Source organism: Pelmatolapia mariae, unplaced genomic scaffold, assembly GCF_036321145.2.
Source record: "Pelmatolapia mariae isolate MD_Pm_ZW unplaced genomic scaffold, Pm_UMD_F_2 NODE_ptg000604l+_length_42501_cov_1, whole genome shotgun sequence".
Lineage (NCBI taxonomy): Eukaryota > Metazoa > Chordata > Actinopteri > Cichliformes > Cichlidae > Pelmatolapia > Pelmatolapia mariae.
In genome coordinates this window covers 1-16,413 of record NW_027052287.1, presented here as the reverse complement: position 1 = coordinate 16,413, position 16,413 = coordinate 1, and the positions used below count along the sequence as shown (strand labels likewise).

Genomic DNA, 16,413 nt, shown 5'->3' with positions numbered 1-16,413 from the left:
AAGGTTGGAGGTGTGATCCCTGGCTGCTCCAGTCTGCACGCCACGGTATCCCTTGGGCAACATAATGGAACCCCGACTTCCTCTCCGATGCATCCATCACAGTGTCATTGTTAGAAAAAGAAGTGCTTGTGTGCACGCTGTATAAAATGCTTTGACTGCTCATATAGAAAAGCAGCTTATAAGAACTGGTTCATTTTAAACATAATTCCACTATTAAGACAACAGACATGTGGGAGGCTTTCTCCTGAGAGTCACACTGAAAGTCTTGCTGCTCCTCCACAAAATGAACTCTTCAGTTTAGATTTGATTAAAGACACAGCTCAGCTAAACACAACTCAAACTAATCTACACTATTTTTCTTTATTACGCAGCATTTTTATAACTATTTCCAGATGTTTCTAAAGATGAAAACAGAATTAAACTCCAGCCTGATCCGTTTCTGAGGTTCCTGACTCTGAACGTCCCTCAAACGCCTCTCTGATCGTTTCCTTGCGTCGCTTTTACTTTCGCTTTCGTGAATGTTGTGGCGCAGCTGATCGTCTCCATGTTAAGGTAACGTTAGCAGTCTGTACTGTTTCCTGGCTAACATCAGCTGTGTGCAGCTTAGTTTCAGCATAAATCTGCTTCGTTTGATGTGAGATCAGAGTCTGGGAACGAGACAGAAACAGTTAGTTGATGATCAGCAGCTGAACTCAGAGTCGATGTTACTGTGGATCCACTGACTGGTGACTGTAGGCAGCTTCTCCTGCCTCCAGCAGTCTGTGGATGTTGATTAGCTGCTGGCAGTGAGACAGGGCTGTCCTAAGAGTTGCTTTTCGGAAGTCGCTGCCAACATTTCATCTATAAAATGCATTTCTCTGCTGTTGTATTTGTATGCAGGTTTTTTCCTTTTTTAGTTTAACTGGTGATATTCATTCGTGTATTGTAGGTGAATGCGCTGATGTTAGTTCATAAATTCTGCAGAGTTAGTAAACTGGCCGTTTTTGCTCAATAATTCCTGTTTCATGTTCAAACCATCAGACAGAAACTCTGCGTTTGTTTTTGTGTTCTTCAGCCTGTTGTTCTTGAGGTAATCTGTGATGCGTTTAATGACCCTCCACATGCTCTGAGGGTCATTTGAAGAGAAATAGAACTTCATCTTTAGAGCATAAGTGGGTTTTTGCCCTCTTTATGCCCGCGGTCAGGCTCTGTTTATTGTAGTATAACACTCATAGGACACAGTGTCCCGCTGCACACACACTGCACACAATGACAGCTGCAGAGTTTGTGTCTGATGTATGAAACACTGTTGGGCTAAAATCTGGTCAGAATGAATCCAGGTGCAGGTGTGTCAGTTTAGGACAACTGGACTAACATTCAAGTGCTCACAATATAAAGTGTATTCTGTAGTAACATCCAATGGTGTTGCAGCAACAGTCCCACATGGAAACGTCAACAGTCAAACTCAAAATCTCTTTTTGTCAACAATAAAATGACAGCAGACCAATTTGAACAAAGTTGGTAAAATGCTTCAGAAATTAGTAAAATATTAAAAAGTGTCTTGATGCTCAATCATCCAGTAAATCCCCAAAAAGTTGATTGTGTTCATCTGGATGTTTTCAGCAGCATGGATCAGTGTGAGGACAGAGAGGAGGGAGTCCCTCCCTCTAAAAGCACTCTGTGTGGGGAACATGAGAGCCAGACCAAAGCTCAGAGGTGAGATGACCATCTCTAACTGTCCGTGACTCTTCTCCATGTCACAGCTCAGCACTCACATCACTGCTCCATCATTATTCACACTCATACCTCTGTGTGTGTTGTTTTAAAGCCCAGAGCTGTGGGGCGTACCAGGCTCAGCTGGACATAACCCTAAAACTAATCCAGAACCTGGACCTGAACCCAGCTGTGTTTCCTTAAAGAGCAACGAGTCGAAGGATATCGGTGTAAACTTTAACAAAAAACTGTTATGTGACAACGAGTAAGTACATTATTTTTATGAGTTTCAGATTGTTCATCATGTCTTTAATTTAATATTTCCAGTTTTTCCTTCCTATCTCATGAAGCTGTTACATTTATTGTTTTTCTTTTAGGATCAATAAGAGGCCAGAATCTCCTGGACCTGAACCCAGCTGTGTTTCCTTAAAGAGCAACGAGTCGAAGGAAATTATTGTAAACTTTAAAGGCTGTTCTTCTGCTGCTGAGAGGTAATGTGTGTCTAGATGTTGTTCCTGACGCTGTATTTTTGAATAAATCCTCATGTTTAATATCAGCTCAGCTCTTCAATTCAACCAGAGTTCAAACAAAGGCTTAATATACGTGTGTGTTTGATATAATGCCAACAAGTACAAATAGGTGTTCTTACAGGTCTTAATCACAGAGCTCTGATAAGTCTGGTGACTTTCACAGTCAGCAGTTTTGCTGCCTTTTACTTTATATTGGCCTTTTTAAAGCCCTTCAAATTCATACAGAGCTTTTAACACCAAACTCCTTTACAGTCCTTCTCCTCTCACACACCATCACACGACTGATTTGTCTGCAGCAGCTGTGTTACTGCTAGTATTTTATTATGTGTGTAATCTCCTCATATTGTTCCTGTGGTTTAGTTTGACTTCCTTCTGCAAACTCAGCTGCTCTGTTGCTGATACACGTCTCCATCAATATGATTGATCAGATGCTGCCAACACCATGTGTTTCATGTGAACGCTCAGCTGAAACCCTGGGTTGACTTATCCAGTTAATAACAAGCTTCACGTGACTGTGAATGCTAAAGTGAATCCAGATAAAGGAAAGAGACCCTGCTAATGTTGGACTCACTTCTTAGTGTAGATCCCAGGAGGAAGTTCAACATAGCAGCCATTCTTTGAGCTCGACCAAACCTGAGACCACAGTGCAGGATAATGATTATCATCTGTCTCTGTCAAGGACATTTAAAATCCACAAATAACAAAAATAATTATATTTGATCATTAAAAATATGTTTAAAATTAAAAAAGCATGAGCACACTGGTGGATTACAGAAACATGAAAACTCGTTAACAGTAAAGTTAATTTAGGCGTAAACAAAGAGGCAAACATACTTAAGTAGAAGGACTGATGTTTGTGTTAAAATAGCCTCTTAAAGCTGAAATACTGATTCAACTTCTTTACTCAAGTAAAGGTAAAAGAGTCCAGGCTCTGAAATGTACTCACAGTGTTAAAGTAAAAACTCCATCTTTGAAGCAAATTTCTGCCAGTTTTTGTGCAAAGTTACCTGAATTTCTACCTCCAACATTAATATGAGAAAATTATCTGAACTTTTATTCTAATGAATTTAATCAGCTTGAACATTTTGTAGCACAAAAGTAGAAAAAACCCAAAGGGAATAAAAAACAGCTCCGTTTGCTGTTGCCTGCATTGTAGATGGTGGCTTTGCCTCAACACCTGAAAAGGAAAATGAGTTTAGTCAAGTATTAAAGTGGGATTGAAGAGGTCTGGAAACCAGAGATCAGGTGTTGTGGTGCAGCATGATCACAAGAATCATTTAGAAATAAAATATTTTCTCTTCTAGATTTTCTGCACACAGTCTGATGTGCTGCTGCTCTGAGGTTTACTGCTCTCTGTGTGCTTAGAAAACTGTGAGGTACAAGTAGATTTGACACAAGTTATAATGGCTGATTTCCATATAACGGTGGAATTCAGGGACTTAATCGTTAAGTAAGAAGAAAGTATGAAGCCTAATCTTGAAAGTAGAGATAGTGTCTGTCTCCTGAATCCAAACTGGAAGCTGGTTCCACAGAAGAGGAGCCTGAAAACTGAAGGCTCTCCCTCCCATTCTACTTTTAAATACTCTAGGAACAACAAGTAAGCCTGCAGAGCGAGAGCGAAGTGCTCTAATAGGGTGATATGGTACTACAAGGTCATTAAGATAAGATGGGGCCTGATTATTTAAGACCTTGTATGTGAGGAGCAGGATTTTGAATTCTGGATTTAACAGGAAGCCAATAAAGGGAAGCCAAAACAGGAGAAATATGTTCTCTCTTCCTAGTCCCTGTCAGGACTCTTGCTGCAGCATTTTGGATTAACTGAAGGCTTTTCAGGGAGTTTGTAGGACTTCCTGATAATAATGAATTACAGTAGTCCAGCCTGGAAGTAATAAATGCATGAACTAGTTTTTCAGCATCACTCTGAGACAGGACATTTCTAATTTTAGAGATGTTGCACAAATGGAAGAAAGCAGTCTTACATATTTGTTTAATATGTGCGTTGAAGGACATGTCCTGGTCAAAAATGACTCCAAGGTTCCTCACAGTGTTACTGGAGGCCAAGGTAATGCCATCCAGAGTAAGAATCTGCTTAGATACCATATTTCTAAGAGTTTCAGGGCCGAGTACAATAACCTCAGTTTGATCTGAATTAAGAAGCAGAAAGTTAGCGTCCATCCAGGTCTTTATGTCTTTAAGACATTCCTGCAGTGTAACTCATTGGTGTGTGTTACCTGGCTTCATGGACAGATAGAGCTGCGTGTGCTTTGTCTTCTGATGATGCTGCCTTGGTGATTTCAACATCCATGTCTGCTGTGACTCTAAACTTCTGGTTCAAGGACTTTTTAAATATTATTGACTCTTTTAACTTGACCCAGTGGGTTACTGGTCCCACGCATGAAAAAGGTCACACACTAGACTTGGAGCTTTCCCACGGGCTGGATGTGTGCATCACTGAAATATCTGAGTTGAGGATCTCCGATCATTTTCCTGTGTTGTTCACTGTAACGCTGCGCTGCTCGGTAGATAAGCCGTGCGCCTCAGCGTGTAAAAAGCGAGCACTTAATGCTCTGACAGCGCCGCTTTTTCTGCTGCCTTTATGGACTCTGGAATAATGAACTCCAGCTGTTAAAGTGTTGAGGACCTTTCGGACACTCTTCATTCTACCTGCACTGATATTTTGGACTCGATTGCTCCGTTCAGGACTCTGCGCACTCAGCATTTATCAGAGCTGTGGTTGAATGAACATACGCGCTCCCTCAGACGTGACTGTAGACGCGCCGAAAGGAGATGGAAAAAGGACAGATTGGATGTTTCTCTACAGATTTTAAGTACTTTCTGTCTTTCTTACCAAGAAGCTGTAAAAACTGCAGACACAGTTTGTCTTAAACTTAGTGTCAGTAAACAGTCACAGGCCTCAGGTACTTTTTAATGTCCTCAATCATTTTCTTCCTTCACGTGATAATGTCGGAGTCATTTCTTCACCAAGTATTTGTGATGATGTTTTAGCATTTTTAACAACAAGGTTCTATCTATTAGGGCTCTTGTCTCGCCGACTGCTGCCTCAGTCCGAGTCTTTCTCCTGTGTGCTCAGCTGTCTTAGAGCAGTTTGATCCTGTCTCCCTTAATGACTTGACTGCGGTAGTTTGTAACCTAAGATCATCACACTGCCCCTCTGATTGTCTCCCCCAACTACTCTTCCAAGGATTGTCAGGTTGGAGATTGGCCCATAATTAGCTAAGACAGCTGGTCTAGGGATGCTTTTTAAGTAAAGGTTTGACTACAGCCAGCTAGGGATGGGTACCGTTTAGATTTGAAAACCTGCTGAATCAGAATCAGTTGCTGATGATGTCTTTTTTCTTTTACATTAATCATGTATAATCTTAACTCAAAGTGAAAATAGACTTGATTGAAGTAACTCAGATCAGCTAATTCAAAATGCTAATTCAGTCAACTCTGAGTTTATGGCTCGACTCAGTTTGTTGGCCCTGCACCTTAAAACTATTCCCTGTTTGTCCCTCATGTTTTTTGGATATTGTTTTCACATCTTATGTCACGGCTAGCGGGGCGAGCCATGTTGAATTTAATAAAGGACCCAAGATGCCGACACTGCTGTGAAGTGAGTGAGCTTTATTGAAACGGTGAAGTGCAGTGGAGATGGCCTGTGCAGAAGCTAAGATAACCTCTACTGAAAAAACTAAAATACTAACCTGAAACCTTAAACGGAGACACGGGGAGATAACACAGACGAACCAGCAACAAGCAGGAGAAAACAAAGGGCTCATATACACAAAAGAGCCATCAGGGAATGAGAAAAGGGAGACACAGCAGGATTAACTGGACACAACCAGACAAGGGGAAGCAAACTAGACACACTAACGTAGGACATGGCACTGTCAAAATAAAACAGGAAGTGAACACAGAGACACAATACTAACACAGTACAGAGGGAACACAGAAACCAAAACCTCAGAACTAGAAAATCTTAATCAGAATGAAATTGTAACAAAAGACAATAAGAATCAAAACAAAAGCACTGAGTCCACAGACTCGGGACAAACATCGGCTCAAACTGTGCTCATAAATATTTTGTAAATCAGACTGTGTAGTTGTGAACTGAGTTTTGTAACATTGTGAAACAAAATATCTGGAAAGTTTATGTTTTTGCGTTCATTGATTTGTGTGTGTAAAAATGTAAAAAGTGTAATAAACATTAGAACTACTTTTGCTGACACAAAGTTTGGCGAGCACTGCAAGTTGTCCCTTTAAACCAGTCACTGATATAAAGAGAGCAGCTTGTTCCAGGGCATCTGAGCATGGAGGCAAAGCTTCATGCAGGAGATGGTAAGAGCTGTTGGGACTAAAGAAACTGAGCAGAAAACTACAGACATCTGGAAACTGAGTTGTTAATTCTCAGTGGGATCACCAGCACTAGCAAAGCTTCACCATGACAGTCATCTGATTGACTGAACCCATCCAAACATCACTTCATGTACCTTTAGCTTGTGTCTGTGTGTGGACAGACATAACATGAGCTAATTATTCATTACTCCTCCACAGAGTGGAGCAGGAGAGAGCCGAGGTTTCCACTGGTCAGTCTGCACAGCAACATCAAACACACCTGGACTCTGTGGTTATGGTTTGTAGTACTACGTTTACATTTGTTCTTTTCAGTCACCTCTATGCTGCACTTTGTGGACCAGAGGATTGTCAGTGTGTCCAACATAAATCAGAGTTTGGGCTCCATGATTTCAGTCAGATTGGGGTGACTGTAGCTCAGGAGGTGAGCAGGTCAGCTAGTAGTCAGAAGCTTTGTGAATCAAAGCCTGGCTGGCAAATGTACTGGGTAACGTACTAAACCCAAGCTGCCCTCTGATGCATCCATCAGAGTGTGAAAGAAAGTATTTAAGCACAGAACAATGTGCTTGGTTGAATGAGGCATGTTGTATAAAATGCTTTGTGTGCACAGAGTATCACAGAGAGCTGTATAAGAACCAGTCCATTTACCACTGGGTAATTCATATAGTCTTCTTTTCCAGCGGCTGGAGGACAACATCACCATGTTTGTGAAGAACGAGCTGAAGAAGATCCAGAAGCTTCTGAGTCCAGATCACCCAGAAACCTTAAAGAGCCAGATGGAGGATGAGGAGATGTTTGAAGGTGAGGATGAAGATGAAAGAAAGAGCTGCAGAGAAGCATTTCTGAAGATCACACTCCACTTCTTGAGGAGACTTAAGCAGCATGAGATGGCTGACCATCTGCAGAGCAGTAAGAGAATTTCTCTAAAGACTGAATATTGATCTTTCCTAATAGCTCAAGAAATGGACCAATAGACATTCATCCTTCCAGGGTACTGAAAGGCTGTGATATTTATTGTATAATATTTTTTTCTGAATTTCTTACCTTCAGAAATATTTGCTTCACTCCGTAAATGTGAACTTAAAGCCCAACTGAAGAAGAAGTTCCAGTGTGTGTTTGAGGGCATCACTAAAGCAGGAAGCCCAACCCTTCTGAATCAGATCTACACAGAGCTCCACATCACAGAGGGAGGGACTGCAGAGGTCAATGATGAACATGAGGTCAGACAGATTGAAACAGCATCCAGGAAACCAGACAGACCAGAAACAACCATCAGACAAGAAGACATCTTTAAAGCCTCACCTGGAAGAGACGAACCAATCAGAACAGTGCTGACAAAGGGAGTGGCTGGCATTGGGAAAACAGTCTTAACACAGAAATACAGCCTGGACTGGGCTGAAGACAAAGCCAACCAGGACATCCAGTTCATATTTCCATTCACTTTCAGAGAGCTGAATGTGCTGAAAGAGGAAAAGTTCAGCTTGGTGGGACTTGTTCATCACTTCTTTAATCAAACTAACCAATCAGGAATCTGCAGGCTTGAAGACTTCCAGGTTGTGTTCATACTTGATGGTCTGGATGAGTGTCGACTTAATTTGGACTTCAACAAAACTAAAATCCTGACTGAAACCAGAAAGTCCACCTCATTGGATGAGCTGCTGACAAACCTCATCAGAGGGAACCTGCTCCCTTCTGCTCGCCTTTGGATAACAACACGACCTGCAGCAGCCAATCAGATCCCTCCTCAGTGTGTCGACATGGTGACAGAGGTCAGAGGGTTCACTGACCCACAGAAGGAGGAGTACTTCAGGAAGAGATTCAGAGATGAGGAGCAGGCCAGCAGGATCATCTCCCACATCAAGAAAGCTCGAAGCCTCCACATCATGTGCCACATCCCAGTCTTCTGCTGGATCACTGCTACAGTTCTGGAGGATGTGCTGGAAACCAGAGAGGGAGGACAGCTGCCCCAGACCCTGACTGAGATGTACATCCACTTCCTGGTGGTTCAGGCCAAAGTCAAGAGGATCAAATATGATGGAGGAGCTGAGACAGATCCACACTGGAGTCCAGAGAGCAGGAAGATGATTGGGTCACTGGGAAAACTGGCTTTTGATCAGCTGCAGAAAGGAAACCTGATCTTCTATGAACCAGACCTGACAGAGTGTGGCATCGATATCAGAGCAGCCTCAGTGTACTCAGGAGTGTTCACACAGATCTTTAAAGAGGAGAAACAACTGTACCAGGACAAGGTGTTCTGCTTTGTTCATCTCAGTGTTCAGGAGTTTCTGGCTGCTCTTCATGTCCACCTGACCTTCATCAACTCTGGACTCAATCTGCTGGAAGAACAACAAACAACGTCCATGTGGCCTAAATTATTTGATAAACCAAAACTCCAATCTCTCCACCAGTGTGCTGTGAACAAGGCCTTACAGAGCCCCAATGGACACCTGGACTTGTTCCTTCGTTTTCTCTTGGGTCTGAAGACTAATCAAACTCGTTTGCAAGGCCTGATGACACAGACAGGAAGTAGCTCACAGACCAATCAAGAAGCAGTTCAGTACATCAAGAAGAAGCTCAGTGAGAATCTGTCTGCAGAGAAAAGCATCAATCTGTTCCACTGTCTGAATGAACTGAATGATCGTTCTCTACTGGAGGAGATCCAACAGTCCCTGAGATCAGGACGTCTCTCCACAGATAAACTGTCTCCTGCTCAGTGGTCAGCTCTGGTCTTCATCTTACTGTCATCAGAAAAAGATCTGGATGAGTTTGACCTGCAGAAATACTTTGCTTCAGAGGAGGCTCTTCTGAGGCTGCTGCCAGTGGTCAAAGTCTCTAAAACAGCTCTGTAAGTTATAAAGTTTTTATTATTTAATTTGGTTGGTATGTTATGGAAAAACACACTGCCATCAACTTCTGTTTTGTTTTTGTCAAAATCACTGGAATATAATCACTGTACCTTTATATACACGTGACTTGTAGTAATGCTGCTGCCCTCTTGTGGCTAAAGTGTAATTATGTTATTGTTATTAGGGAGGATTTGAGAGAAACAAGTGAGTCAGCACCTTCGCTTTAGCTTTAAAAATCCAAATTCTTATGTCATCAGTTATAGTTGCATGTGTTCATTATCATAATTTAACCTTTAATATTGATGTCTTCAATTTATTTTGAGTAAACTAGCAATAATTTTATGGTTGTATTAAATAAATACATCACTAATGAATAATTTATTTCAGTAATTAATTAAAAATGTACATAATTAATTAAAAAAATATATTGATAATGAATTATTTAATGATGTATTTATTTAATTCACGTTGCTACTCCTGGCCCTGCATCGCTGTTCATAAATAAATTTTATGTGAGGGATGTGAATGAGGATGATGAAGATCTGATGATAGCAGATAAAAACAGGCTGCAGAGACTTTGAGCCATACAGGGCACACAGTGTGTGTACAGAACAGCTGAAATCATTCTGGAGGCCTCACTGGAATATGGAAGCATCACAGTACAGCTTCACTAAAGTCTCTGATATGAGATGAGAAATGAAGCAGCCAGAGCTTTTTCATGAGTGGAAATCCACTGTGACTGTGAGCTGCTGCTACAGCCTCCAGATTAGCCAGCAGCTCATCCTGCTCAACATTTTCTCACCAACTTTAATGGAAGTGTGATGTTTTCAGCTGGAGTGATGGTCAGGGTGGCCTCCCTCTCCTCTTCTTCTCCTCTTCCTCTTGTGCACGTTAGCATATGCTACTTTCGGTCCAGAAACTCCTGTGGGGAGCTTTGTTTCCGGTGTCCTACTCGCGCCTTGTTTACGTCCAAAACAAGTTAAGCAAATGAATGAATCAAGCAGCGATTTACATTTCTATAGATGTTTTGGGCATTTACCCAATATATCTGTAAATGATGTTCATCGACTTGTCGATATTTTCCCCCGCGCCTCAGAGCAAAAGAGAAAAGGGATTCAAATGTTATATTTCTCAGCTGTCCCTCGTTTATCGCCGGTGTTATGTTCTAAAAATAACCAGGTGAATTCAAGTAGCCAATTTTAGTTTTGACGGTGCAAAACGTTTCGTGGACATCGTGGACATCCAGTACTGCACTTCAGAGTCACGCTGCTAGCATCGATGCAGCGATTCTGTACAGGAGAGACGGCACGGAGGAGATCGTCTGCAGCGATCAGGACGCAGGACACAATGTGACGTAAAATAAGCAAACTTGCACTAAAAAATCCACCAAACAGCAGGTGAAAGGTGAACCACGTTATAGCGAGGGACCTCTGTAATTTTGAAAGTAAGTCACAACAGACCCTTCATACATACTAATGTATTGAAACCCTTAACAGCAATCATTCATTTTTGTGTGGCTTTTTTCACGGTTTTTAACATGCTGTGTAGGTGTGTACTTGACTAGCTGATATCGACATAACGGGGAAACATCTGGTTTGACTGTTGTTCACCTGTAGTTTGAATGCTGAACATTTGTTTAAATCATAAGACCAGTCACTATACAGAGATGTGCTTCTGAATGTGGACGATGTGTCTTCTGCTGCAGTGATGCAGTTCTGCTTGTGTTGAGTGACGTAAACAACTGATCGATCGAAACTCTTTAAACGTCAAAATTGATCATTAGATTTTTTATGACACAACAGTGGTGAGTGTTCCCACCTTCTGCTCTTTGTAACTTAACGCCATCTTTCCGTTTTCGAGTTTTGGACATGATTTTGGAGAATATCTTCGCAGTAGCGATTGACCGCAAAGTAAAGCTACCGGAAAGGTACAACCCCACATCCGGTCTCAAACCAGGAAGTTAGCATTTTCTCCTGCACAGGGTCTATTTGTAAAGCCACTTCTGCTGCTTTCATTCATTTGAAGTCCTGTAGCTGAGTTTGGGAGAGACTAACAGCCTCGGCAGCAGAGGGGAGAAAGGCTGTAACACCACCACTTTACTCTGTTCTACCTGTCACATCATTTTATCAGGAAACAAATATGTTTTTACTATGTTTGTCTTGAAGATGTAAGAAGATCACATGGTGCTTTTTATTATTGTATTGGTTTGTTTCCTGTCTCTTGGATGGAGCCCAGCTGTGCGTGGCCCCTGGGCCTGTGGTCAGAGTGTGTGCTGGATAATCCGGCCCAGGATGAGGCCAAACTGACATGGGATGAAATGTCTGTCACATAATTGAGCTTAGTGTAGTTTCATTTCTGCACAATTTAAAAACAACCAAAACCTTTTCTGTCTTTTCTATGTTATACTGTAGACTTTCTTTGATACTGTGTCCAAAAGGAGCAGCTTTTACTTTGAAGGGGAGCTGTCTCTGTTTCCTCTTCAGGTTGGATGATGGAAGCAAATGAGTGTGTGATGTTCTTTCAGTGTTGCACTTTGTAGACGCTCCCTGAGCACTGGTCTCACAGCCAGCTGCACATAGAGACCAGTGTTGTTAGTCCAGGTCAGAAGATGACTTGTTGGAATGAAAATGAGCTTGTAGTTTGTCTGCTTTAATCATGTGACTGGAAAAAGGTGTTGGACTTCAAATATGTCCGTTTCTTTCACACTTCACCTTTAAAAGTGAAGCCTTGTGGTTCCTGGAAGGAAAAACACGACTTTTTCAAGTCTTTGTCCTGTTTTTATGATAAATGTACGACTTTAATGTGAAACATTCAGAGTTTTTTCTCTTGTTGTGTTTGTTTGAAGCTGCTTCCTGTTGGCTTCAGCTGTTTGGAGTTTCCATTTTCTAAACTTCTACATTCTGAACCTTCTTCAGCTCTGAACAGATGATGAAACACTGAATGATTTCAAGCTCACACTTTGTCTAATAAACTTACATCTTTCATTCTTTATACAGATTGAGGAGCTGTGGTTTGTCAGAGATCAGCTGTGATTATCTGGCAGCAGCACTGAAGTCCAACCCCTCCCATCTGAGAGAGCTGGACCTGAGCTACAACTACAAGCTGCAGGATTCAGGAGTGAAGCATCTGTGTGGTTTCCTGGAGAGTCCAGGATGTGGACTTGAAACTCTGAGGTCAGTCAGCATGTTTTAGTTGTGCTGAGATGAATATGATGTGAAAGTTGTGCTGACACTAAACTGCAGACATCAGGCTGATATTATACTGATCCACACTGAGGATCTTCATGGTAAAGTCTGTTTTCTTCTTCTCTGGTTTAGTCCATTGACTGCAACAGAACAATGTTCACATTTCAAACAGTGAGACTCAACGTATGGCCCGCGGCCCACACGCGGCCTGCCCACCTTTCCTGATTCAGAGAGAGGGGACCCTGATTAACTGTGTAGTGTTCTTCCTCACAGTTCTAAGTATCAGACACAACAATGAATAATCCACAGCTGACTGTCTTTAGCAGGTCAAAGGTCACGGCACACAGCAGACAGTGGGAAATATTCTAATTGTGATCATTTATCAGCACATATCCATATGTATAAAAACAAACACTGTGAGACTTGATCAGAGGTGTGATCATCACAGCAGAGGCCTTTGTGTCAAAGTCACTGAGGATCAAACAGAAACACATGAAGCAGATTTTCCTCTTCTGGCTTTTTATAGCAGATAACCTTCAAAATCTTCTGCAGTCGATCAAAAACTGAAGCAAACCATGAATCAACATGTGAACATGAGCTGATGCTGCTGAAGTGAAGCAAAGTTACAGAGGTTTGATTACAGACACAGCTGAGAGTTTGTAATCTGTCATCATTTTAAAAGGTTTCAATTTCTTCAGTATTGAACAGCAGAAATGAGGCTTTGTTTTCGGAGGCCGACAGCAGTGAACACAACAGCAGACTGGTGCGTAATAAGCAGTGAATAATGCAGAAAACAGATTTTTGAAGGTAAACTGTTCTTGAAGTACACTGAGAGAGAGAGAGCTGTGCAGGAAGTAAAGGTCAAAGTCAGAGAGAATTCATGACCATGTTCATCAAACGTAAAGCGTAGTTTGGATCTTCTTTTGCTGCTGGTTCACTCAGTTTTGGTTGGAGACAGATGAAACCTGCAGCTTCAGGATCTGTGAGCTGTCCACTTTCAGCCCCGACGGCGTGTCCGTGTACGTGCCGTCGAGTGAACGATCCACGCTCTGTGTTTCCATCTTTGTGTGTTTAGCTGCTCTCATTTACTGTTTCATCTGTTTGCTTGTTGTTGAAATACTTTTGGGAGCTTTAACCTGAGATTCTGGCAAAATACATTTATATTAAAAATCCATTCAGGATTGAATGAATCAACATCGCTTTATTCAAATTAAACCATTTAAATAGGAAAATCCATTTTTTTACAGCCGCCTCTAATGCTGGGTAATGTCAGCTGGTCCATGTGCAGCTGGCTGTGAGGCTCAGGGAGCATCTACAAAGTGCAACACTGAAAGAACATCATCCATAAATATTGAGGAATAACTGGACTCTCATACAGCGAGACTCAAATGCCTTTAAACATCAGCTTATCCTGCTGATCCAAGTCCAACACTGAGTTTGTAAAAACATGTTTGTCAATCATTTTGTTTGGTTTCTGAGGAAAATGATTCAATAACTTGCTGCTAATACACAACATTTCATCATATTTCCTCATAACCCTCTTTTGTCTGACCATTTGATCCCATTTGAATTTGCAATAAAGGATCCACAGAGTTTGGTGACAATAATGACAGTAGATGTTTGTGTGAAAGTGCTGGAAGCAAATGAGTGTGTGATGTTCTTTCAGTGTTGCACTTTGTAGACGCTCCCTGAGCACTGGTCTCATAGCCAGCTGCACACAGAGACCAGTGTTGTTAGTCCAGGTCAGAAGATGACTTGTTGGAATGAAAATGAGCTTGTAGTTTGTCTGCTTTAATCATGTGACTGGAAAAAGGTGTTGGACTTCAAATATGTCCATTTCTTTCACACTTCACCTTTAAAAGTGAAGCCTTGTGGTTCCTGGAAGGAAAAACACGACTTTTCCAAGTCTTTGTCCTGTTTTTATGATAAATGTACGACTTTAATGTGAAACATTCAGAGTTTTTTCTCTTGTTGTGTTTGTTTGAAGCTGCTTCCTGTTGGCTTCAGCTGTTTGGAGTTTCCATTTTCTAAACTTCTACATTCTGAACCTTCTTCAGCTCTGAACAGATGATGAAACACTGAATGATTTCAAGCTCACACTTTGTCTAATAAACTTACATCTTCCATTCTTTATACAGATTGAGGAGCTGTGGTTTGTCAGAGATCAGCTGTGATTATCTGGCAGCAGCGCTGAAGTCCAACCCCTCCCATCTGAGAGAGCTGGACCTGAGTAACAACAAGCTGCAGGATTCAGGAGTGAAGCATCTGTGTGGTTTCCTGGAGAGTCCAGGATGTGGACTTGAAACTCTGAGGTCAGTCAGCATGTTTTAGTTGTGCTGAGATGAATATGATGTGAAAGTTGTGCTGACACTAAACTGCAGACATCAGGCTGATATTATACTGATCCACACTGAGGATCTTCATGGTAAAGTCTGTTTTCTTCTTCTCTGGTTTAGTCCATTGACTGCAGCAGAACAATGTTCACATTTCAAACCTTCAAAGAAGAAGAAAAATCCTCCACTGGATAATTCACTGTGAAACTCTCCAACTCTTCATTCCACCTTAAAGTCTGTCTGACACTGAAATCCAAAGCAAAATGTGCGTTTGCTTTACAGACAGCAGTCAAACACAAACATACACACATCATCCAAAACACAGTCCAACATCCAAATCTCCTCCACTGCCAGCATGAATGATGGGAAAGAGAAGGAGGAAGACTCTGACATTCAGGGTTAGAATGAGTTTCATGAAGCAGACTGTGAAGATCAAAGCTGCATTAGAAGCTTACATGAATGAATGAGTGGACAGAAGTGGACAGAGATCATCTGAAGCACTTCAAAAGCTTTAAATCATCACATTTCTCTTTATTCTTTATCAACTCTGTTAGTTTCTCTCAGTTTTCTGTGGAATGAAGCTAACAGCAGGCTAATAAGATGCTGACCAATAGGTTTCTATTAAAGGTTGTAATTTGTATCTGAAAAAGTGCTTTGGCTCAGCAGGGATCAGCTTACAGGTAGAATACAGCTGCTGGATGGGATTAGCATGTCATAGCTATCTACCAAACTGCTAACTGGGGGATTTCAGGCCATCTATGGATCATTTTTGCTAACTGTTTATTCAGCTTAGGCTCACAGGGCTGCAGCCTGTGCCCTAGCTGTCATAGGGCAAGAGGCGTGGTCCACCTGCACAGGTGAGCAGTCCATCACAGGGCCAACAGAGAGAGACAGAGAAGCACTCTCTCACATCCACACCTACAGCCAATTTAGAAGCACCAATGAACCTAAGCAGCATTTCATTGGACTGTGGGAGAACATCCAACCTCCACAGAAAGGCCAACAAGCTTCAACCTACAACCTTCTTGCTTTAAGGCACTAGTGCAAACCACTTTTCCCCATTTCAGCCCAAATCCTGCATCTTCCTGTTTCTGACTCCAGGCCAGCTCCACTAACACTTTCTCATCAGACACTGCCACCTAGTGGAGGAAGTCTTAGTTCCATTTGAAGCTTCAGATTACAGTTAGTTCCTTTACAAAGAGGTGGAGGTGGTGGGGCCACAGCACCATCATCACTGAGTGCCATAGGACACTTAACCTTTGTTTCCATATGCTGGGAACTTCCTGTTGTTCCAAGGAGGACTGGAAAATGTGTGAAAACCTCCCAGTCAGTTCCTCACAGCACACTTCAATCATTTCCCTCCCACAGCATCAGGACCAGGGCTTTTTCTCTCTTTGGTCCCACTAAGAGATTTCCACACAAACACCTCATCAGTGGGACTCTCAGAGCTACCAGCCCTTTGCTACAATCA

The 16,413-nt window shown here is 41.9% G+C and overlaps 1 protein-coding gene across 4 annotated transcripts; it reads left to right on the top strand.

The window, feature by feature from the left end:
• The first annotated feature begins 212 nt into the window (after nt 1-212).
• LOC134623384 (protein NLRC3-like) lies at nt 213-14,976 on the top strand. Of its 4 annotated transcripts, none has more exons than XM_063468545.1 (9): nt 213-552; nt 1,606-1,695; nt 1,808-1,957; nt 2,070-2,183; nt 6,780-6,858; nt 7,259-7,487; nt 7,629-9,423; nt 12,421-12,597; nt 14,748-14,976. In XM_063468545.1, the coding sequence occupies exons 1-9, from the start codon at nt 545-547 to the stop codon at nt 14,938-14,940; spliced, it is 2,835 nt and encodes a 944-aa protein (XP_063324615.1). In that variant the 5' UTR covers nt 213-544; the 3' UTR covers nt 14,941-14,976. The 4 variants fall into 4 exon arrangements, with proteins under 4 accessions (XP_063324615.1, XP_063324614.1, XP_063324616.1 ...); XM_063468544.1 differs by having other exon boundaries at nt 1,603-1,695; XM_063468546.1 differs by lacking the exon at nt 213-552 and adding an exon at nt 1,404-1,496 and having other exon boundaries at nt 1,603-1,695.
• Nucleotides 14,977-16,413: the final 1,437 nt, after the last annotated feature.

Excerpts from the sequence above, each read along its gene's own strand:
- LOC134623384 (XM_063468543.1), top strand. The coding sequence starts at position 1,472 with ATGACAGCAGACCAATTTGAACAAAGTTG. Across the intron at positions 6,859-7,258 it reads ACCTGGACTCTGTGGTTATG|CGGCTGGAGGACAACATCAC; the intron begins GTTTGTAGTACT and ends CTTCTTTTCCAG. Across the intron at positions 12,598-14,747 it reads TGTGGACTTGAAACTCTGAG|ATTGAGGAGCTGTGGTTTGT; the intron begins GTCAGTCAGCAT and ends TTCTTTATACAG.